Below are 22947 nucleotides of genomic sequence, written 5' to 3'. Positions count from 1 at the left end.
TTTCTTCTACAGGTATGGAAAAGAAGATACAGGGAGGTGAAGGCATTTGTCCAAGCTCTGTGGCAGTCTCAGGGAGACCTAGACTTTGCTCCAGTTCTCAGCTTTGTACTTTAGCTGCCACATCACTCTCTGTTGGAGGCACAAATGGAGGGTTTCAGCAACCAACTACTATAGTAACAGAATATTATTTCTACACCGGAATGTAACATTAAACTAAATGCTTGAACACTAAGGACAAACAATCACAAATCAGGCAGCAGGGAATGTAAAATAGTCCCTTAGCTTATAATGAACTTCTCAAACCATTTCAATATTGGGTTTTACAGGAACAAAGTATATTTGTCTCATCTGTCAACAGTGGAAGATGACGTTCCATCCAAGACTTCATCTGAAACGCTGAAATTGACATGTTATGAATACAGACAGAGCAATGGGATTTGTAAATAGCTCATTCGCACATGACAATACAGGAAGAGCAATTTAATTAGAATTATATTGGGTCCAGTTCATCACTGTAAATGAGAGAGGTAGGCACCCTTCCAATAAAAATATAATTATACCACATAAAAGCAGACATTTAAATATGAATCTGGCCCACTGGCTGTTTTTTGTGGAGGACGATGTCTAGAAAATGTTGGTGTTCATAAAAAATCACCTTGATGATTGTGTTATAGAGGGTCAACTTTAACTGGGTTGCTACATCCTAACAGTACCAAGCAGTTGTAACTTTGAACCATTATCAGCCAGCTTGGGCATGTTTTGAACTACCAGACACTGAACCATTTAGCCCTCCTGCATAACCTGGTTATACTATACATTGGTGGCCTTTTTGCATGTCTTTGGTCTGTTGTTTCTGGCAACAACTTGGACTGGATTGTTGGACTGTGGATTATTTTTTGTGCCAGTTCAACTTCAAAGAAAGAAAGAAAGGTGCTGCAGCTCCAAGACTAAGTACACAACATTGAAAACATTCTTTTGATATGACTGAATGATGTATTGTATGAATTCTGCACTTGAGTAATTATGCAATCACTTTACGTGGCCAAGAAACAGGGGTAAGTGTAAAACACAAAGCTGCTAAAGTTGGTCTCCTTGCCAGTAAGTTCTCCATTCTTTCTGTATGTGACACAGAAGACAAGGGGATATATCAGCTTCTTGGGCCGTAACGCCAGCTAAGGTTTTCAGAGAGAGACAGGGCCTGATTGTCAGGAAACACTGAGCACCTGCCTTCTGCAAAGAGTCATGTTCTTTTAAGGTTGGGACTATTAACACCCCCTCCCCAGTTTTTCACATCTGATTAGAGTACCACATTCCCTTCATACTTTCTATTTGAGATAGTGTGATTTTAGTTAGGTCTCATGAAACTATTTTTAAAACGTCTCTAAATTTCTACCAAAGAATTTTCCATATGTTAGGCCTAAAGAGGTCAGTCTTTGAACCTCAGTTATAGGACGCTAGATTCAGCTATTCAGCCTGCTTTAATATCACTTTTTAAAGACAAACATTATCTCTTTTTGGAGCCAAGTAGATACTGCTTTCTGGTAAGGTCATATCTATGGCTGTAACCCAGATGGCTACATTTCTATATCTACTGAATGGAGAAGACTGGCAATGATATAATATCACATATACAGTCTGTCAGGTTTTAGCTTGTAATCATGTTTCAAGTCAGACCTGCCACTCCTCTGTGGATACAAATACTGTCATTTAAGTGGCAGAAGGCCAAACAGATTACTTTGAATTTATGCCGTAAAGCAGACAGAAATAGAGTGAATATGGAAAATTTGTTTGGGAGATCTTAGTTCCACATGTGGGAAGGATTAACTTTGCAATGGCCAGGAGTCCTCTGGTGACATGCATAAGATAAGACTAATGATGGATGGACCTCAAAAGGTTTGATGAGTTTTTGTTCTGTTCGACTAAGCAGCCAAATATTCATGCAGATAAGCTTCAGAAATGTATCTGATCTGAAAAGAAGGGCTGGCTGGAAATAGCAGAAGAGAATTCCTATGGAGCAATGGCAATTCTTGGTCTATCCCTCATCAGAACCAGGATATGCAGAGGGGCCTGTGCTAGGAGTCAGCCAACAAATTTCAGTGCAAGACTCATGCTGAGCTCAAAATGGCCAGTAGCAGTTACAATTTAGTTCTGCTTACCAAGAATAGACTGCTGCTCTGTAGATCAAGTGTGTCTGACGATGCTTTGAAATGTGCCTTTACTTGTCTACCCAACTTTACTTGTCTGCACAGCTTTATTTACAACTTTACCTTTACTTGTCTACACAACTTTAACTGAACTAGCTAGCTCTATTGGCTCCTTTGGTTTTAATCAATAATTAAGTTGGTGCTTCTCGTTCTGCAAACCTTCACTATAACAGTAAAAGTACCTTTACACCAATATAATTTTACCACCAAAGGGAGTGGAAATGATGCACTATATCAAGGATGTCACAGATGTGGCTTGTGGGCTGGATTTGGCCCATGGAGCTACACAATCCAACCCCCCCATGCTAGCCCTGCACGGAGCTAGTCCAGCACCTCTTCACACATGCTGCATCTAACACCTGCAGTGCGTGCTCCAATTGGATTGGGATTGTGCTGAATGCAGGACCTGCTCTGGCCAGCCCAGGACCGTGTCACACACAGCACCCACTCCAGCCAGTCCTGGACCCACACTGCATGCAGCATCTGCTCTGGACTGGTTGGAGCAGGCACCATGTGCTGTTTGCATCCTGAGCTAGCCAGAGCAGGCACCACATGTAGCGTGGTCCCAGACTGGCAGGAGTCAATACTGGGGGTGCTGGATCTAGCATGCAGGGTGGGGAAGTCTGTGGGCCTGATCTGGCCCACAGGGCTGGCCTTGCACAATTAATCTGGCCCATGGGGCCAAATTACACCCCTGTACTATATCGTTGTGAAGCTCATGTAGTAAAATTTTACCATGTCTGTGGAATCAAACCCTTATTTTGAAGTAAAAGCTTCTTCAGTTATCTACAATACCAAAAGATGATGGGAAGATATGCCAGCTTCTAACCTCGGATATAGGGACTGCCAAAGTGGCCTTCCAAAGGGTCCACCCAAGAATAAAATATTCATAACCAAAACTGGAGCTGAGGCAATATACGTCTCATAAGATTTACAGGGATTACAAGGATTACACTGGGTACTGGTTGGTCCAACTCTCAGACTCCTGTTCCATACCACAAGCCCATCTCCTTCTCAATCCACTGATTTCAGAAGAGACTTCTGCCCTTTAAGATTCACCCTTATCTCTCATCCATGGATAGATTAAGTAAGTCAACTGATATTTTAAATTTCCTTCTGCAAACAAGGAGAGACAAGAAGACAAAATAATACAGCCTGCCACTGTCAGGAACATTCAGGATGGATAGGTTGTTACTCCTCCTTGGTCAATATATAGAATCAGGGTTGTAGTTTCAGCCTGGTCCAAAACAAATTAGAAAACAGCAAAGATCCCTTCAGTTACTGTCTCTTTTAGGCAAGAGGGCCAGTGCCATCTGTCCTGATGCTCCTAACCTCTTCCATTTCCCTTCTGAACCCCCTATGCCTTCCATTTATTCCCTAGCCCTAATGAGCCTCTAATTAAGTCTTTCTTGCCTGTCTTTACTTGGTGTTAATGTTAGAAAGCTCATCCTCACAATAATTCCTCCACTAACACCAGCTCCTGGCTAGTCTAAAAAACAAACAAACCACTAAATATCATTTTTGACTAGGTTGGTGTTTGAAGGCCAAATCATATGGGAGATGTGAGAACAAGGCTCCCCTCCCCACAAGTCAGAAAGGCTTTTCTGATTTTTTTTTAGTTGCCTAGAATACTGTTACCTTAGTTTCAGGTGTGGCAGATAAAGCTATTTTTTGTAGGAAGCTAGGATGGAAAATTGAGCTCATAAATGGCGATGAGCTTCAACTTTAAATATGGAGTGCTGCGATCTAAACTATAATAAAGATTACAGAGGAGGACATTATTTATTATCACAATGCTCTGAGAGGTAAGCTGGCAAACTTTCTTCAGCCAATCTGAGTGAAATCACTGCTACCCAGTCTGGCACCCTGTGATGCCAAGGTCACAAGAGAAGAAGTGGAAATAAAGCTTCGCGTACCAGGATAGAAATTCTACTGGTAGTGAGAAGGAAACATGGAAATGAAAGCGTAAGGGTCATCCGCATTTTCTTAACTCACCCATACTCTAAAGAATGAAAGCAGAAAGCAAGGGAAAGCTGTTATTTCTGTATGTTTTTAATGAAGGGAAAATATAGACACAAAATTTAGTTCACTGCTTGCTTGCTTTCTTGACACTAAGTATGTCATTGAACATTGCCATTTGGTCTACCCATTTTCTTTATTACCACAGCTAAAGGAATCTCTTTCTTCTCAGGGAAGAATTTTAATTTCCCCATGGATTTTTTTTTTTTAAATAAAAACTGTTTGGAATTTGAGTTTTAAAAGGACGGGAATTTCAAACACAACTTGCACAGAGAGAAAATGGCTAGTTGTACAGCTTAAAATTGAAGAATAGAGGTCATGATGAGTTCAAAGAATCATTGTTCTACTTCCAGGGGTTTTATCAGGGGAGTCAGGCCTCGTGATAGACTCTGCAGAGGCCACTGGGAGGATAAGATATCTCAAGTGTTAATGGCATGCATTTGACAATATCAAACATTTAATTTGAGGCGCCTTCTAATGGAAAGACAAAGAAATTCTACAACATGCAAAAGCTGAAACAGGCTTTCCAAAATTAAAAAGCATTTGAATGAAACCCAGACAGCCTTAGAATGAAGATATATTACTTATGAACACATACAAATGGGATACATCTGGCTCCTGAAGAGGACATTTCGTAAAAATTGTTTACTGGTAGAACTGTTATATAAGTCATAGTATTTTAAAAGTAGTAATGCACAATTAACATTTTAGACTTTGATCACTACATTCTTTACTCATGACTAAGCGTTTATAATGGGGGTCTTTCCCAAATGATACAGAATTATAAACCTGAATTGTTTACCTATTGTTAAAAAATTTAGTGTGTGCATCAGGACTATCATCTACAGTAAGCCTTTTTGTAAAAACTACTAATGTCAGGTGCAAATAGTTCTCAAAGTTTTACATTGGTTATTGCTTTCAATATACCTTAGCATTGTGTCTCATGACCCCTTTTAGAGACTGAAGGATAGCGACCTATTAATACAACCAGATAGTAAAGTCACCCCATCAATTTGAGCAGCGGTGTCATCCATAAACATTGTTGATTCTTTACCCAATGTTTCCCATTAAGGGATAATTATCAAAGTAATGATTATCTAGGCACTTAAATAGTGCTTTTTGTCTCTGGGTCTCAAAGCACTTTTTACAAGTCACTACAATTTTTTTCACTTTCTAGGTCAGTGACTCTCAGCCAGGGTGCTGTGATACCCTGGGGTGCCTTGAGTTCCTTTCAAGGGTGCGGTGGGATGCCATGCAACATTAGCACTGATACGTGTGCAAATACAATTAACAAGATAAGCCCAGAGGTTTCAAATATGAATCCACAGTGTCAAAAATATTCTGACCTGTTGTGGTCTTTCTGAATTCCTTGCAACAGAAGAATTGCTCTATTATTTTTCTGAAGTCAAAAATGTGTGAAAACGATGAGCTGGCATTTTCCAAGAGGTGCCGTTTATCTACTGAGGGGTGCCTTAAGTCTAAAAACATTGAGAATCACTGTTCTAGGTGCACAGAGATGGCTGGTGACTGGCCCACCTCAGTGGCAGCGGTGGGAACAGAGCTCAGATCCCCCGAGGTCACCTGAACTATGCTTCTTCCTCACTTCCTATTTACTCAGCATTTCTACTGGGTCAAGTGCTGTCTAGATTTGCTTTTGAATTTGCTGGACTCACAATTCTGCTATGCAGAATTTGGCCCAATTGTTTCCATGGAGGCTTTGCCTGAGCTGGAGCTGCAAGATTTTTTTTTAAATGGTGACATTTAAATGGTGAAAGACTGTTGTGAAGGTATGCTAAGAATAATGCAATATTCTGAGGATCTTGCCAGAGTCTAGATTTTGCTCCTGGTTTAATCAGTTACCTGATTGCCAGTTAACTCAAGGTAGTTAAGTAACACTCTGCTACTGTTTACATTTTACCAGAGAGCCCAGCTTTTGTGGGATGTCTAGACTAAGATTTACAGACATGTTAGCTACCTTGACTTAATTGGCAGCGAACTCATGTTAGAACAGGAAAAAAGCTATTATAGGCACACCTATGATGTGTGTCTGTTGTCTGAGTTATTACTAGATATTATCTGTTCTACAATAGTGTGTAGAAGCCCTATTGACTTGTGCTGGGTGTTATATAAACACATGCAGAGAGTGATACACTGCCTGCTCTAAAAAACCCTACAATCTATCTTAGGTAATTGTATGCCCCCAATAGTACAGTAAGGAGCACATACATTTGATGTGCCAGAGATCCGGCATGTTGTAACAGACTCGATGCGTTTTAGTTCAAAAGCGCTCCACTGCCATTTTCTCAGGGCTGACGTGCATTTCGCCCTTTATACAAATGCGTGTGCTGCAGCGCCAGGTGCTTTTAAAAGCACCTGACACTGCAGCACGAGCATGTGTACAAATGCCCTTAGAGACTAACTGGTGCCATCCTGCCCTGCCTTCTTCCTGACTTCATACTACCACAGTGCTACCCTGTCCTGCCTTCTTCCTGACACCAGACTAGCACTGTTAACTAACTCTGTTCTGTAGATGGGAACTGAAGAACAGAGAGACAAAGAATATGTCTATACTGCAGTCACTGCTATGACTGCAGCTTCTCTGAACTTGCTTTAAGGCCACAAACAGACGTTGCATTTGTCCTAGGACAAACCATTTTATCCAGGGACAAAGGCAATCATTCAGACATCCATGTCCATTGTCTTGGGATAAATCCTAAAAATGTTTGTGGTATAAGAAGTACAAACAACTTACCCTGGGACATCACAAAGTGCATCTGAATGGTTACCCCAGAATTGCACCATTGAATCCATGGCAGAAAACTGGCAGTGCATTCAGCCACTCATTAAACCTGACTAGACGGTTGATGTGTATGCATACCAATTGCAGGATATTTCTGCTCTAGGACAAACACAGGTACAACTTGTCCAGGGACAAATGCAATGTCTGTTCCTTGTCTAAACTTTTCAGTTCAGGTACTGATAATAGGGTGTTTCTACATGTGCATTTACGCTGGCTTAAATTTTCTGCACAGTAATTGTGCATTAAGTAGGAATAGGCTGGCATCTACACATGCAGATGTTAAAGCGCATTAACGCTGTGTGGACTGACTTGGGGCTAAAGTGTTACTGTGCAGTAAGACGTCTATATGTGCATTACTGCACAGGAACTAATTGGGTATAAATTTGATACCTGCATGATGCAGGTATCAAATTTACGCTGAAGTTGGTGTAAGTCACCATATTTACTGTACAGTACAGGCGTGTATGTGTAGACATGTGCCTGTGCTGTGAAGTAATTTCATTTACTGTGCAGTAAATGTGCACGTGTAGACGCGCCCATAGTGTAGCTAGGGCAGGACAGGACTTGGTGCAGATTGCAAAGCCTGCCTGAGAAGTTAAGTATCCTCAGGACATTAGCCCATGCTGAGTTTCACACTACTGGAATTATGCTTCCAGCAGTACCAGTGCTAGCTAATTTAAGGGCAGCATAAGTGTGTCTCCATAAGCTCTAGTGATTGCAGAGACTACAGTATAGTCATGCCCAGAGAATTTGTTCGTTATTATAGGTAATCCTAGTAACTGGCACACAGGTGCTATCAGCTGGATTAGCATAGGTTGGGAAGGGATGTGCCTAAGTGTACACAGACAGACTGTAGACAGTAGAGCAAGGAATGGAACGCAGGTCTCCCAAGCCCTAGGCTAAAGAGAAATTAGTCAATTTAAACAGACTAGGGCCAGATCTAGAGATGCAAGCATGTGCGTTTCCTTGGGGAGAATCAGCACACTGTCTGTGGGGAACGCCTGTGCGCGCAGGCTCTGGCAAGTGACACGTTGCCTCGGGTGGGACAGGGGAGGCTGGGGCCAGCACCTGGGGTGGCCCTAGCAGCCTTACCTGGGGCCCTGGGGGACTCCTGGGGCTCCAGTGGTAGCGACCCAGCAGCACAGAGCCTGGATGGCAGCTGGAGTGAGCTCTGGCTGGCCAGGCTCCGGTTTCAGGTAGTGCACACTGCTGCCACATATGCCACCCTACTTTTTCCTTCTGTGGGTTTTTTTGACATTGGGATCTCAGAGTGTCAATCCCCCTACCCCTGTGCTGCAAATTAGCAGTGTGGAGAACACCTGCATGTGTGATGTGTCCAGTGCTGTGGACAGGTTTGCAGTGTCACATAATGCATGTACACGTTCAATGGATACACCCTAGGTGGCCAAAGAGAAGTAGAGAAATGATGTGCTGTGTCCCAAATCACAAAGCAGGTTATTTTCTTAGCCAGGAGTGAAACACTTCTCCTGAATCCCAGGGCAGTACTTATCTGTTACATCATAACTCCATATATTAACCATCCTACCTTCAAATGAGGACTTCCTAGTCTTTTAAATGCTGGAAGATGCAAGGGGAGAGTGGCAGAATATAGGCCCTGGATAAATGTTCTATTCCTTAGTATCTGCTCTGGGCCACTGTAAGGTACAGGATACTGAGCTAGATGGACCTGTGGTCGGATGCAGTAGAGCAATTTGTATGTTCTTAAGTGCGGCTGTCATTATCAAGAGCAAATCCAGACCTGGTTTTGACCCATGAAACAACAGGATGAGGTCATTGACATCTGAATTGATGGCTCCCAAATGACTATCTAAGGAAAGACTAAAACAAGCAAAACAAAATACCCCCTTGGCTAAGGAAAGACTAAAACAAGCAAAACAAAATCCCCCCTTCTGTTTCCACAGCTATTAAACAATGGAAGCCTTGTGAGACTTCTCCTGAGGTAGCTGCACTAATCCAAGAGGAAATATTCTCCTTTCTAACAAACAATAGTTGTTCTATTAATCCTAAACTATAGGCATAGCTTGGCAAATGCCTTCCTCTCTTAACTGTGCCCTCTCCAGGACCAGAGTGAATGGGTAAGATCCTCAGCTGTTGTAGATCTGGCCTTATGGCATTTTAATTGGAGTGGTTTCCAGACAGCCACCCTAATTAAAACAGCTCATGGTCATGTGTATTAAGCCCTGCCGCATTTCAAAATGGCCACGGGGGCCCTTTAACTAAAGGCCATTTGATAAGCTTTAGATAAAGCACCCCCGTAGCCATTTTGAAATGTGGGGGGCTTAATACATGTGACTCCAAGGTGACGCTAAAACGTTCTAATTAGAACACAGAGCAGACTCGATTAATCGAGTGTGCTCCCATGTGTTCTAATTAGAATGCTAACAAGCATGTCTATATGCACCCTATGATTCTGCCTATCTCAATCACCCTTTCATAAGGACAAATTCTTCTTCAGGCGATTCAGTGCCAGCCAGCTAGGAAAAAATGTGCAAGGATTAATTTCTCCCAAACCCCAAAGCTGCTTAATGGATTAACTGGGGAAATGAATGAAAAGGATGCACTTCATAAAAGTAACCTTACCCCCACAAAATGACTGAATGAGAGGTAGTTGTCCCTCCACCCATTCCAAGATCCTGTGATGATACAGCCTTATAGCACAAGTATCACTGGAGTGGAGGTCTTCCTGTTGACTGTACAGACTGATTATGATTTGTCTCTTATGCTCCAAAAAAGCAAGGATGATGCAGAGTAGAAAGCGTCTTCCTAGACCACCCAACACCCGAAGCCACTTATGTGTCGTGGAGCTGCAGGGAGGGTGGAGTAGTCTTGGCAGGCTATGCAACCCCAGTGAAGGAGAAGGAGCTCCTCCCCCACAGCAGGATGATCTACAGTCCCCTGATGCAGATATGTGGATTTATCATTTATCTTCCAGGACTACAATCCTGGGAATGGAGGGTGGGGGGCACTGCATGCTACAAGGACAGTATCAGCTACTTCCTGCAGCCTGTGTTGTTCAGAACATATATGCCAGGTGAGGCTGGATCTGGGCCTGAAGAACTGAGACGTTCAATAGGTTCTGCTACCTGTTTAGCGTGATCCTGCTCCAACTGAAGGATAAGGTAAACTTTGCTTTGAGGCAGAGCTGGCCCGGGATATACCTCTGTAGCTGATTTCACGTGATTCTTTGGCAACCACAACCCCAAAGGCAGATTAAGATTTATTAGGGCCCTGGACAAACACAAAATTGGGGGCCCCCTCTAGAGATGCACCGATATATCAGTTGCATATTAGATCGGCACTGATAAAGAAAAGTTAACATTATTGGCTTTTGGCTTTTCTTGGCTGGTGTAGCTGATTAATGTCACTGATAAATGCTGGATGCACCCAGCTAGGAATGCAGCCAGGCAGCTTAGAGAGCAGCGTCCTGCCAGTAAGTCTGTGGGGGGGGAAGGGGTGTTGGGGAGGAAAGAGGTATGGGGGGGGTGGATGCAGGCCCCCCATAGTGCGGCAGAGAGTGTGGCAGGGGCATGGGCAGAGGCAGATGCTACTCAGCTGCCTCTCCTTTGAGAGCCCCACGTGGACTGCCCCGACAAAGGGTGGTGCTGGAGGAAGGCGGGGGTTGCAGAGCTATGGACAACCCCAAATTCCCCATAGCTCTCCCCCCAGAGCCACCCCTTCCAGCGCCGCTGCCTGCCCCACACAGCTGAGCCCACCCTGAGCCTAGCCCAGGCCCAGCTCCCCTGCCAGGAGGAGGCCAGCAAAGCCCCTGGCCCCAAGCCCACAGAGGGTAGCCCGCCCTTACCCCATGCACAAATTCAGGGGGCACATGCCCTCCATGTTTCCCCTGGGGGTGCGCACAGCGGTGAGGCGCCGCCCCCCCCCCGCACCCTTTGGAGGAGCTGCCTGCAGCTCTATCCTGCTCCTGGCTGCAGGGTCACATTTACTGCCCTGGTGGGCACCTCCTGCCCCTGCCCCAGCCCCACCCGCAGCTCCAACCCCAGCCCCACTCCCTCCCTCACTGTGGGGGCCTCCATTTGCCCTTCCTCCCCATTAGACTTGCCTGCAGGGTGCTTGCTGCCTAGCTGTGCTCCTGGCCCCATGCATGACAGCACTTTTAATTTTGCAGGTTTCCACGCATGCCCCCCACCACTGATTGGTGGAGGGGCCGAGCTTGCAGCTCACTCCTTGGCAGGGAAGCGAAAACCACAGCTTTAAATTTGGCATCATTTTTGCCCCTCTGCCACTGATTGGCTGAGGGGCCCTGGGGGCCCAGCTCCTTGCTGCCCACCAGCCAGTAGACAAAAATGGCTTCAGGTTTAAAGCTGTGGCTTTTGCTTCCCTGCCGATGAGAAGTGAGCCGCAAGTGGGGCCTCTGGTTGGCAGGGGTCCCTGGACCCAGGCCCCGCTGGCCCGTGCATTAATTTTTCTATGCAGGGCCCTTAGTTTATGACTAGATTTTGTTAAATGACAGCTCATGCAGTGCTTTAAAACACATTACTGAGGATTAGAAACAGTATAATGATTGTGTATTACAGTATATACACTAATTGTTACACCTTGGAGGATCTAGTCCAAATAACAATTAATACGGTTAAACCGAAGTTTTGCATGTTATGCATTGACTGGTTTAGTACAGACCTGCCATTAGGAGCACAGTTGAAGGAACCGGACGGCAAGTGTTAGTGCAACTGGAATGTCAGGCACTGCAGAGGAGCTGTGGATGGGTAACATGGCTCCAGTTCATACCAGCTGATCGAATGAAGCTGGCATGTGTGTCAGAGGGAGAGTGCATTATACACCCTCAAAAGGGAGCTGCAGGGAGTACATCTGAGTCACGTGTGTATTTTGCAGACAAAACTGGCTCTGGGGAGTGGCCCTAACACTGCTCCCCTTTTCAATAGGATTGTGGTTAGTACAGCCCCAGGCAAACATCAGAGATATAATAAGGGCTCTCAGGGACTCTCAGGAAAACTGGGTCCCTTATATGTATTTGGACACACTCAGCTAAAGTGTTATACACAGCTCCAGGCCAGGAAGTCTTGTCTTTGTCTGAATTCCTTGTTTGCAAAAACTATTTTGATGTGGACAACATTGAAAGTCTATTGTTGTAAGCCATTTTCACTGTTTTCCCTAGAATTTTGTGACACCCTGGCCCCAAGAAACCAACACAGAATGAACATCACTAGACTCAAAAGACTGAGTAGAAATAATTTCTTTAACATGAACTGAGCCAATTGTGACTCCCGTTGACTAGCCGTGCACTACACAGGACCTTTAATGTATCTTAAAGGTAAATTAATAGAATACTTGCTGCTGTCCAAGAGTGACTGCCTCAATAACTCTTAGCATTTAGCTGAAACATTTTTTTAAAATCCATCATCTGTAGAGCATAAACTCACTGGGGCCTGGATTGTCCTTTTAGTATAATACACCAAAACACCTTTGCAGTTTTGGCCCTCAGTTACTTGGAAGCCATTTTCAAGAGTTTTAGGCCCTGAGGAGTCTGTGCGCCAGTGCTTTTTAATAAGACTTAGGTCCAGAATTTTAAAAGAATTTAGGTATCTAATTCACCTTGATTTCAAAGGAGTCCTGTGTCTAAACCCTTTGAAAATCTGTTTTTTAGGACCTGAAAGGCTGGATTTTCAAAGGTATGCTAGTGAAGCAGATTGATGTCCTAGTGGGATTTACTATGCAGGCTGAGCACCTGACCCCTATCTGATCTCACTAAGACCTGTAGGCTTGGATTCACTACAATAGATGAGAAGGAAAAAATTGTCCTAGAGTAGCATATAAATCGAATGAATGAATGAACCTTCTAGATAAAATGTACAAATACCGCTGTGACAGCAAAAGGATAAGTAGAGATAGCTCAGTGAATTTTGCTGCTGATTTTTCCATTAGACTGCAAACTCTGGAGTCATGTCTCCTTCTTACTTGTTTTGTAATATGCTGTGTAGACTGACAGTTCAATATACATAGTTATTCTCTAATTAATTTTATATACATTAAATACAATATACATTATTATTAATGAACTCACAGCAAATTGGTGGATCTATAGATTCCCCAAATATTGGGTCCATTCAGATCCCAACTCAGGCTCTGCTGCCTCAACCTGTCCATAAACCTGGAACTTTTAAGTATTATGGTAATACACACAATAATGAGTTATAATCCTAAGTAGAAGCATTTTGGCCTGATAATGAGACAGAAGGTTGGTTTTTGAAGTTAATATGTGTGCTGAATTCAGTTAAGTAATGTGTAACGGGGAAATCTGTGACAGTTTACATGACTCATGTAACCGGCGTACAATTTTTTACGCAGCAGGCCCAATTCTACTATTTATAGATGCAAGTAGCAGTTACTTACGTGAGTAGTCCCGACAAATGTGGATATTCAGCTGTTTTCGGCAGAATTTGCTTCTCACGGGCAGTAGTGTTTTTACATCCACGTTGAAGAGGGCTAAATGACAACACAAGGTTGAATGGTTGGTGGTGAATCAGGCTCATCGACTTTAGCAAGACTGTACAAAAAGTGAGGCATGGTTTCAGAACTGGGTTGAGTTTGAGGATGCTTTCCAAATCCCAGGAAACTCAACAGAAAGACTTCCTTCAGTTGCATAATGGTGAGTCTCTCTTACTTTAGAAAGAACAATGTAAATATTCTGAGGCAGTGGAAACTAAAGGCTTTGTTTAAACAGTTTGCTTAATGAAGATAATGTGTATGCTCACAGCAGTTATTATGAGAGCCTAACGGTTGAAGAAGTGCGATTGCTGGTGCTGTTCTAGTTCATTTAAGAACCAAAATGAATTGTTAAAGAGAGGTGCGTTTCCAAACTAAAAGCCAACGACTGGAACCTCGGCTGATGTGCACACTGGAATAACTCCATGGCAGTCAATGGAGTTAAGCTGCTTTACACCAGATCAGAATCTTTTTATTCCCTAATTAGTAGAGTTAAGGAACTCTTTAGCATTCCCTTCATTTCTGAAAAGCTGGGCTTGGTTTCAACTGTTTAGCTCCTTATGGGAAAGTTCTGTAAAGAATGATAACTTTTCTGTTAAGCATTTTGGCCAGCCTTACCAATGTCTGTTGTGAGGATATAATTTGCTGTAATAGTCTTTAGCTTCTGTAAGTCCTTTGTATAGGAGCCCATTTAATTTCTATGGTGTGTCCTATTTGTTCATTAGAAATTTATACTTTTTCCAGAAGGGTTGTTGTCATGGAAGGAAAATCGAATATCCAGTCCACTGCTATCACGTTTTCTATTCCTGTTGTTGGAGATGATTGTTCTCCAGTTCTGTTGCCTCATACCTTGTTGATACTTTGTCCCCCCCACTCACATTTACATAATTTGGCAGCCAGAAGTTTGTGAACTGGGTGAGTCAATATTTGTATTTTTCAGTCAGATGGATAGAAATTACAACTTTTATTTTTAAAATAAAGGTTTCTTGTGTAAGGTAATTAGGACAACTATTGCTGATCTTACATTATACGTGATTATTTACTTAAAGACAAAGAACACTTACTTCCTCCTTAGTCGTTTTGGATTTGGCAAACTCTGAATGTGAATTAGTGACGCATACCAGCAGTAATCCTATGGGAGAGTGTGCTTAACATTACAGTACTTCAGAAACTCGCATTTCTATTTTTTGACACAATCAAATGCACAGTTTAACCTGGTTGCCATCTTGGGACCAGAAGTCCCACCCCCTAACACCTGACCTTTGCCACCAGAAGTCCCTGCCCTTGCCCCCCAGAAGTACTCCTTCCAGCAAGGGGGTTTGCCATCTCGGAACCAGAAAAATACCAAATTATATTCTAAAAATCAAACGTCTACTACAACGTTCATTAATTTCATTTCAAAATATATTGTTATCCTGATTTACATGCGTGTGTGTAGTGCACATGGAGGTGATAGTATCATAGCTTAAAATGAAACCCTAAATCCTACTCTTGTATATTGTGGGTTTTGGAGGGGGCCATGTTTGTGGGGTGGCTGGGGAGGGCTGTGGCTTGGGTGGAGGGGGAGGGTTTGCCCACAGCCCCCCTGCACAGGAGCACCAGAGCTCCTCCAAGCCTGGACACTGCGCTTCTGGCCCCGGGTCACTGGTGCAGCCCCATGCTCCTGCTTGCTGCCACTTCCCCCCGGCGCGGGGCCCAAGCTGAGCAGCTGCAGCATGGGACAAACTGGTGCTCAGTGCGGGAGAAAAGTGGCACCCCCCTCTTCCGCTGCTGGTGCTCCATGGTACAGCTGCTCGCAGCCCACGCGAGGCTGCCTATGCCTGCTCTCTGCTGGCAGCGGTGATGCGGTGGAGACACAGGACAGGTCCGGGTAGCTGCACCAGGAAGCGCTGGCCACAGGGAGGTGGAGGGGCCACTTTTCTCCTGAGCTGAGCACTAGTTTGTTCCATGCCTCCACCACTCAGCCCAGATGGGTGAGCACGGGATCAGGCCTGCGTGCACTTGCCCCACCTGTACCATGGGGCTGGTGCGGGGGGATGGAGCAAGCAGGTGCACAGGAGCCAGTGACAGCCGGGCAGGAGTGCGGGGCCTGTGCTGGTGTCCCAGGGTCAGCACCGGTGAGGCCCAGAGCAGGGCGGCAGGAGCACAGGGCCCCAGCGAGCAGGGGCTCTATGGAACCCGGCCAGCTCCCCCCTCTCCCTGCTGGCACAGCCCAGCCCAGCCCAGCCCGGCTCCACAGACCCCTGCCAGCCCATGCCCTGCGCTCCTGCTGCCCTGTTCTGGGCCCTGCAGGTGCTGGCCCCAGGATACCACGCAGGCCCTGTGGGCCCACTTGCTTCCACTCCCTCCTGCCCCCACGGTGGCTTTCCCGAATTTCCCACCTGCCTGTCACCCACTCTGGCACCATGTGGCTCCCAGTTGCATGGCCAGACCATGGGGCTCAGCAGGAGCTGGCCTGGCACCAAGGACTGGGGCGATCCCCACGGTCCTAACGGCTCCCTGCCTGCCTTCTTACCTAAAATTCCTGCTTTGGTGCAGGGAGGTGCGAACAGTCCCACAGTCCCAGACCAGAAGCCTCTGCTAGGCAGGGGCTTCTGGCTGGGGGGGCGGGACCAGGTGGGCCTTGCTGTTGCGGGAACCTGCTAGGGCTTCCCCTGGGTCCTATTGCCCCTGTCTCCTATCATCTTTGACAGGAGCCAGGGGCAAATAGATATTAATTTTCTAAATTTTTTAGGGGTCCCATGGGCTGGATAGAATGGCCTGGCAGGCTGTATCTGGCCCGTGGGCTGTATTTTGCCCACCCCTGGTTTAACCTGAACTGTGACTTTTTAGGAGTGGAACTGAAATAATGTGGAGTGTGTATCTGTCCATGGGAATTTACTTCATTCCAGTTGCTGATGTGACTGCAGAAACTATTTTTAGGTATAATCCTTCAAACAGAACATGTCTCCTCCTTTCTGACTAGTACAAAGCTGGCTGCTAGTCAAAGGATAATTATCTCCCAATACATCGCCTAACACAGGCCAACAAACAAAACATTCATTATTTTAGTTATACAACATTAAGTGTTGTTTAGCAGTTAGCATTTTCCTTGACAGCTTTTAATGGGACTAATTGCTCCAGCCTCATTAGCAAAGGTCACTACTGGTGACAATGGATTTTTCTGGAGCCATTGCTTAGTAACTCTCATAAAAAGATTAGATTATAAGGGCCAAATTCTGGTTTCAGTAGCATTGCAAGAGTGCAACTAAAGACAGAATTTGGCTTGAAGTATGTCTGTACTGTTAGTTCATGGTTGCACAGTTTCCATTCCCGCAACTTGATGTATTACAGAGAGGAAGTAAGTACACCGGACCAGATAGGAAATTACAATAAATTAGGAAAGTGTGCATGACAAGGAAGGTTTGCAAAATAGACACTTAAAAAGTTATTAATAAAATTTCAATTTCAGATAAGGCCTGAAAAAAGACCCAAGATAAGGAAGTTGTCCTTATATTTGAAAACACTTACATGCCAGCCAAGAAACCGTTTGCAGAAGAAATAGTGCACTCTATCAAAAAACAAACTACCAGTTTTCTCAAATTCTTTGCGACCTGCATCAAGATCGGTTTGTCAGCATTTTAGGCTGAGTTTCCTATGTAAAATTTAATAGCAATCAATGCCAACAAATGTTTTTTGTTACCAGATCTACATGCAATTCATGAATCACAATTTGGGCATTTTAAAGGAATTTATTTGTCTAAAAATGAAGATATAGAGTGGTATTTTCAAGAATGTACCTAACTCCCATGGATGCCTGGGCACTCTGAAAATATCAGTAGGCACATATCTAGATCTTTAGGCACCCAAATACCTTTACCAAATACACCTCTCTCTTAAGTTTTCTCCAGGTGGACACAAATTACAGGACGTGATTACCTTAGGTTTTCTACCTGGATAAAGCAGGTACATTTAGATCCATATGTTCAAACTACCTTATCTAATTTTATACTGCGAGACTTATATTTAGGCTCTATGGAGAAGTGATCCAACAAGTGTTGAAATTCCATTTAAGTTAATAGAGGTTATAGTGGCTGAAAACCAAGCCCTTTCCTGTTAAGTGCTTAAAGGTTAAACACCGCAGCTGGACACATTGGCCCTAACAGATACGGCATGTATCCCGATAGCAGAGTTTCTGTTCTGCTTGTATTTCCTTTCCCTTCAGATCTGCGTTCTTCTCCGTTACTTTACCTTTCTGTGAAAGTGTGTGTGCATGCGTGTATAGCTGCATGTCTACTATTTGTACTGCAGCTCCAATTGTTAATCCCTGTCTGGTTTTCCTCAAAAATATATTCATCATGGAGGTTTTGACTCAATGCCTGCAGAGTATTTCAGCTGTCCTGTAACTCTTCTTAGAGTATACTTCTTCAATACTAAGAACAGTCTGTACTAAGAAAGAAATCCATAAGGCACTGCTAGCCAATAGTCTCTCCTTCTTTCCACACATGTATGCCATATGTCTTTTTTATCTGTAAGGTTATCATGCCACTGCTTTTTTTTATACTGCACTAAGTTAAACTGGTACTGGCCATTCACACTGCTGCATGGAATATCTTTACTGATTACTGAAGATTTAAATATGTAAACATCCATCAATATCAAGACCATCCTATTTTTAAAAACCCAGTAAATATATCTATATATAGTCTTTCCATTGGGCCATTTCTGGTTGGCTAAAATGCAACAATAACTGATTAATTTATTCTTGCAGCTGATCCCCCTGTAATCAATCAGCAAGGTAGTTTTTTTTGGAACTCTACTGCCTTTAATCACACAACAGATGAACATGGTCCCATGCTGTTACTAATAAGAGTAATCTGAACAAGTTTTGGTCCTAAATGTGTCACTGAAGACTCCACTTTATCAAAACATTTCACATGCTTAAATTGGGTGTGTGAGTAGACCCACTGATTTCAATGGGACCATTCACATGCTTAATGTTTGCCTGTGACTGTCTACAAGGAAAGAGGAGCAAATAGTCACTCTACTCTTATCCATCATATGCACACTAAACACACTGTTCTACATGATGCACATAAGATCAACATGGCTATCAGACAGCTGGACTGGACAAATTTTGCCCTTGGTTGTTACACTCTTGCAATTCAGCTGACTTTGCTGGAATTGCAGGGTGTAACTAAAGGCAGAATTAGATCCTGGCTTTTAAAAGTGCATGTCGTTAGAAGACTAATGGAACATGTTTCATTTGGCAACTGCCCTGGCTTCACCTTGGCATTTAGGAAGCCTATTTCACTTCTATTGGAGCAGAAATAATTAACTGTAGTTCAAACCCTAACCCCAGCGCAACCAATGGCAAAACAACCAGTGACTTCAAAGGACCTTTCAATTTGGTTATGTGTAAAAAATGTCTCTATGTTTTTATCCCTAAAATGTAATGTTAAAAACAGAATTAAAAAATCTTCAGCTTTTAAAAATGGAGTAAACTTTATTTAAGAGAGAGCTTGGCCTATTTCTTGCAGAACTGACTTTCAGAACTCTTCTCACTGGGACATGATTTCTAACTCAACTATATTTTTGAGTATAATAAAGCTAAAAATGGCTTCACTTTTATTCTGTGCATGACATCAAGGAGGTGTTTTACGATACCCAGCCGTCTGGCTTTTTGGTGCTTTATATGCCATGACAAGCTGCAGTCATGAAAAATTCTCTGAATCTATCATAATAAAACATACCTTCATGACAATAATGGGAGACAATATTGTCACGGAGTTCTACATTCAGGATTTGCATTAAGGATAAGAGTCTGCCACCCATGCCCTCTCGGCACTTCATCATGGTTTGTTTGGAGTCCACGGGGGTACCTGTGTCAGCAGGGCACTGCACAGCGTGTGTGAGGGTAACAGGATCCAGCCCTAAAGGAATCTATAGCTAGGGAAAATATTGCTACTGAGTGCCATATTGTTTTTCTCGCTATATAATTAGTTCTTTAATCTACAGATATGTGACTGGGGTTTTGTGCAGAACTGATACGCAGTGTGAAAAACACTTTACAGGGCCTGATCTTGCACCCGTTAAAGTCAATGACAACTGCCTTTAGCTTTAATTGATATCAAGAAATGAAGGGATCAAATATGTAGTGCTATTTTCTGAAGACACTTTTTTCAGTAATGTAGAATGAAAGCCTGGCAAATTTTTTCAAGGGATCACAAACTTCTTATTACATCTCCCGATACAGGGCATAATCTCCCTTTTACTGAAATCAGCGTAGATTCCCAACGATTTCAGTGGGAAAGAGCTGGCTTCGCTGAATATGGACTTCAAGCTCTGTCTGCATCCAGTGAAGTTATTTTAAGAGTATCATTGATTTCACCATGAGAGATCCACTGCATAATCTATTAGCAACAGTTTTCGGTTTTCAAATCCAATACAAAACCATTTTATTCTATTTTTTCAATAATAAATCCCCTGACTCCTGGTCTACTAATTCAACAAAAAGATCAGGAGAGCCAACAGGCTAAAGAAAATGACTGTGTTTATTATCAGGCTGGAAACACCTTGTCTTTGGCCATTAATTTTTGAGGGAAGTCGGCAGCCCTTAACGCAACAGAAAACACAACCTTATTTGGTCTAGAACACTTTTTTTTAAACAATATTTTGTCAGGAAAAGCCATTAGGTGGGAGAGTATTGGTAATTGGATCCATATTTTGAGAAAAACAAAACTCTGTTCTTTCCATTATAGCTGGGTACTGTTTCAGAACCTATAGAGACACACTGTACATATATGCTTGTTTGTGCTGCAATGTTATTTATTGCACATAGACCAATTACTTACACAGTAGTAAATTGCACCAGAGTATAAATACCTTATAAAACACACACAGGAGGAAAATGGAAATGACACGCAAGTGCTAAAATAACAGCAGATTCACGTGGGCACTTGGACATAAAATATTAAAATAATAATAAAAGACCCTTAAGATATTTTAATTTATAATACGGATGCATTTACAGTACCTTGATAAAATAATATAAAAAGTCACTCTCTCAATAGAAATGTAACATATTAGACAAGAGCAGAAAGAATTTTTTTCAGGTTTGATGATATTTGAACCCCCGTTTTATTTTTAATTTTTTTTTGTGCAAGGAACATCTTCAATTAATTTTACGATTCTTAACACTGTGCAAAAATGGCTCTGTCGCCATTTTTTTTATGTGCAGTAAATTTTTTTTGTTGCCAGGATTTATTTATTTTTTTACTGTTCATCTTCAATTACAATGAACAAATTGCAGAAGGCTCACTGCCTCTTTTTAGAAAATAATAATATCGATACATAAATAAGCTGTTTAATATAAACATGTCTTTTTATTCCCCTGTACAATATGCACAGTTTGAGGTAGAAAGTTTCTCAGCCTGATTGGTATTGTCTGGCAAGAGAAGATAAGCATAACAAGTCAACCGGTTGCTGATGCAGAAGATAAAAATCAGAAAAGCTCTGTTCAAAATACAAGTATATCAATATTCTTCATTAGTTAATTTTTTTCCCTTCATCTTTACTTTAAAAAACAGGGGAATGCAGCTACCTGAAGTTTAAAATAAAACTTGCCAGATGACAGACACGCTTTTATAAAGGACTGTTAAGCCTGATTTGCAAAAAGTGCTGATCACCTGCAGCTCCCACTAACTTCAACAGGGCTGTGTGCAGGCAGCACTTGTTAAAATCAGACCGCTTTTTTATCTGCATGTGAAACCAGAACTGCAGCCACCAAGAGTAGGGGCAGGGAGAGCTTATAGTCCTCAGCTTGAAAGCAAGGTTAAATACAGCGTGATCCTGGCTACAGTGAAGTCAGTGGCTAAACTCCCAATACTTCAGGATCCGGCTCTACTGCGAGTGCAGCTCTTAGAGCAGCTTAACTGAGTAAAGGATATTTTCTTATTCCCTTTCAAAATGCCTGTTGCCACCTAACTCCCTGTTAGAAAATTTTAAAAAATGAGCTTGAGACAGCTTTCAATTTCCTTTGTTCAGTGGTCAGCGGCTTCCTCTAACATCAGATGAGGTATGTTGCATACAAGTTCACCTGCTTTTAGTCTTAAGTAAACACAGATTTTCTCCCCAGTGAGACAGAGATTGGTTTTGTTTGGTGTTTGTTTGCTTAACCAGACTCCTGATATTGTTTTCCTCTCACTTATTCCCTGGCTGGCTTTCTTCGTGCTCAGTGTCCAGGGTGTCCCCCAGTGCCACCCCCCACCGTCCTTATACCTTGGATTCCGAATAGGAGGTTTTGCTATTCCTCTCCTCCAGGCTGGAGTCGCTGCCTCCCTGCGTACCCCCATTGCAGTCGGACCACATCCCTCCTAGGCTGCGCTCGGGGGTGCCCAAAGTATTGATGAAACTCCCTGGGAACCGGGAGAGCTCCTCACCGCTGGCGTGCAGCCTCCTGTCGGCTTTCCTGGGGCAGCAAAGCAGCCTCTTGAAAGCCTTGCGGAAGTCAGGGCTGCGGCAGTAGATGATGGGGTTGAAAGCAGAGTTGGCATATCCCAGCCAGTTGAAGAAGACAAAGAGCTGGTCTGGCACCAGGTCCCTGTTGAAGACGTTGACCACGTTGACCAGGAAGAAAGGAAGCCAGCACAGAGTGAAGATTCCCATGATGATACCCAAGGTCTTGAGGGCTTTCTGCTCCCTCATGGCCATGATCCGGGAGCTCTTCCTCTTGCTGGCCCTGCCGTTGCCCAGCATGGGCTGGTGGTGAGAGTGGCCCTGGGCAGGAGGCTGGTGGTGGTGGTTGTTGTGGAACCTACCCTCGCATCGGTCGATCTTCTTGATCTGCTCCTTGGCCTCTCTGTACACCCTGATGTAGACAAAGATCATGATGAGCAGAGGGATGTAGAAGGAGATGATGGAGGAGGCGATGGCGTAGGCCCTGTTGGTGACGAAGTCGCAGCAGCCGGGGTCCTGGTAGCAATCCAGAGCCTGGGGATCCTCATCCCGCCACCAGTGCATCATGATGGGCAGGAAGGAGACCAGAGCGGAGATGCCCCAGACGGTGCAGATGATGCCCTTGGCCCGACCCTTGGTCATGAGGCTCTGGTAGCGGAAGGGCCAGGTGATGGCCAGGTAGCGGTCGATGGCGATGACGCACAGGGTCTCGATGCTGGCCGTCACGCACAGCACGTCCAGCGAGGTCCAGCACTCGCACAGGAAGGAGCCCCAGACCCAGCGGCCCTGCACCACCTGCGTGGCCCCGAAGGGCACCACCAGCAAGCCCATCACCAGGTCGGCGCAGGCCAGAGAGGTGATGAACAGGTTGGTCAGCGTCTGCAGCCGCTGCGTGCGCCGGATGGCCGCGATCACCAGCACGTTGCCCGCCACGATGAGCAGCACCACCAGCACCATCAGCAGGCCCATGCCCGCCGTCCACTGCTGCGACAGCAGCTCGCGCCC

General features: G+C 44.0%; 1 protein-coding gene across 1 annotated transcript in view; it reads right to left on the bottom strand.

Moving 5' to 3' along the window:
- The window catches only part of ADRB1 (adrenoceptor beta 1), a 65401-nt gene extending 42461 nt beyond the window's left edge, over positions 1-22940 (bottom strand). The window contains exons 1-2 of the mRNA XM_025192144.1: positions 21766-22940; positions 13414-13506 (exon numbers count right to left, since the gene is read on the bottom strand). Coding sequence (XP_025047929.1) covers positions 13486-13506; positions 21766-22911 — 1167 coding nt within the window. The 5' untranslated portion in view covers positions 22912-22940 and the 3' untranslated portion in view covers positions 13414-13485. The remainder of the gene's footprint in view (positions 1-13413; positions 13507-21765) is intronic.
- Positions 22941-22947: the final 7 nt, after the last annotated feature.

The sequence above is a fragment of the Alligator sinensis genome, unplaced genomic scaffold (genome assembly GCF_000455745.1).
Source record: "Alligator sinensis unplaced genomic scaffold, ASM45574v1 scaffold1026_1, whole genome shotgun sequence".
Lineage (NCBI taxonomy): Eukaryota > Metazoa > Chordata > Crocodylia > Alligatoridae > Alligator > Alligator sinensis.
This window is presented reverse-complemented; position numbering and strand designations above follow the sequence as displayed.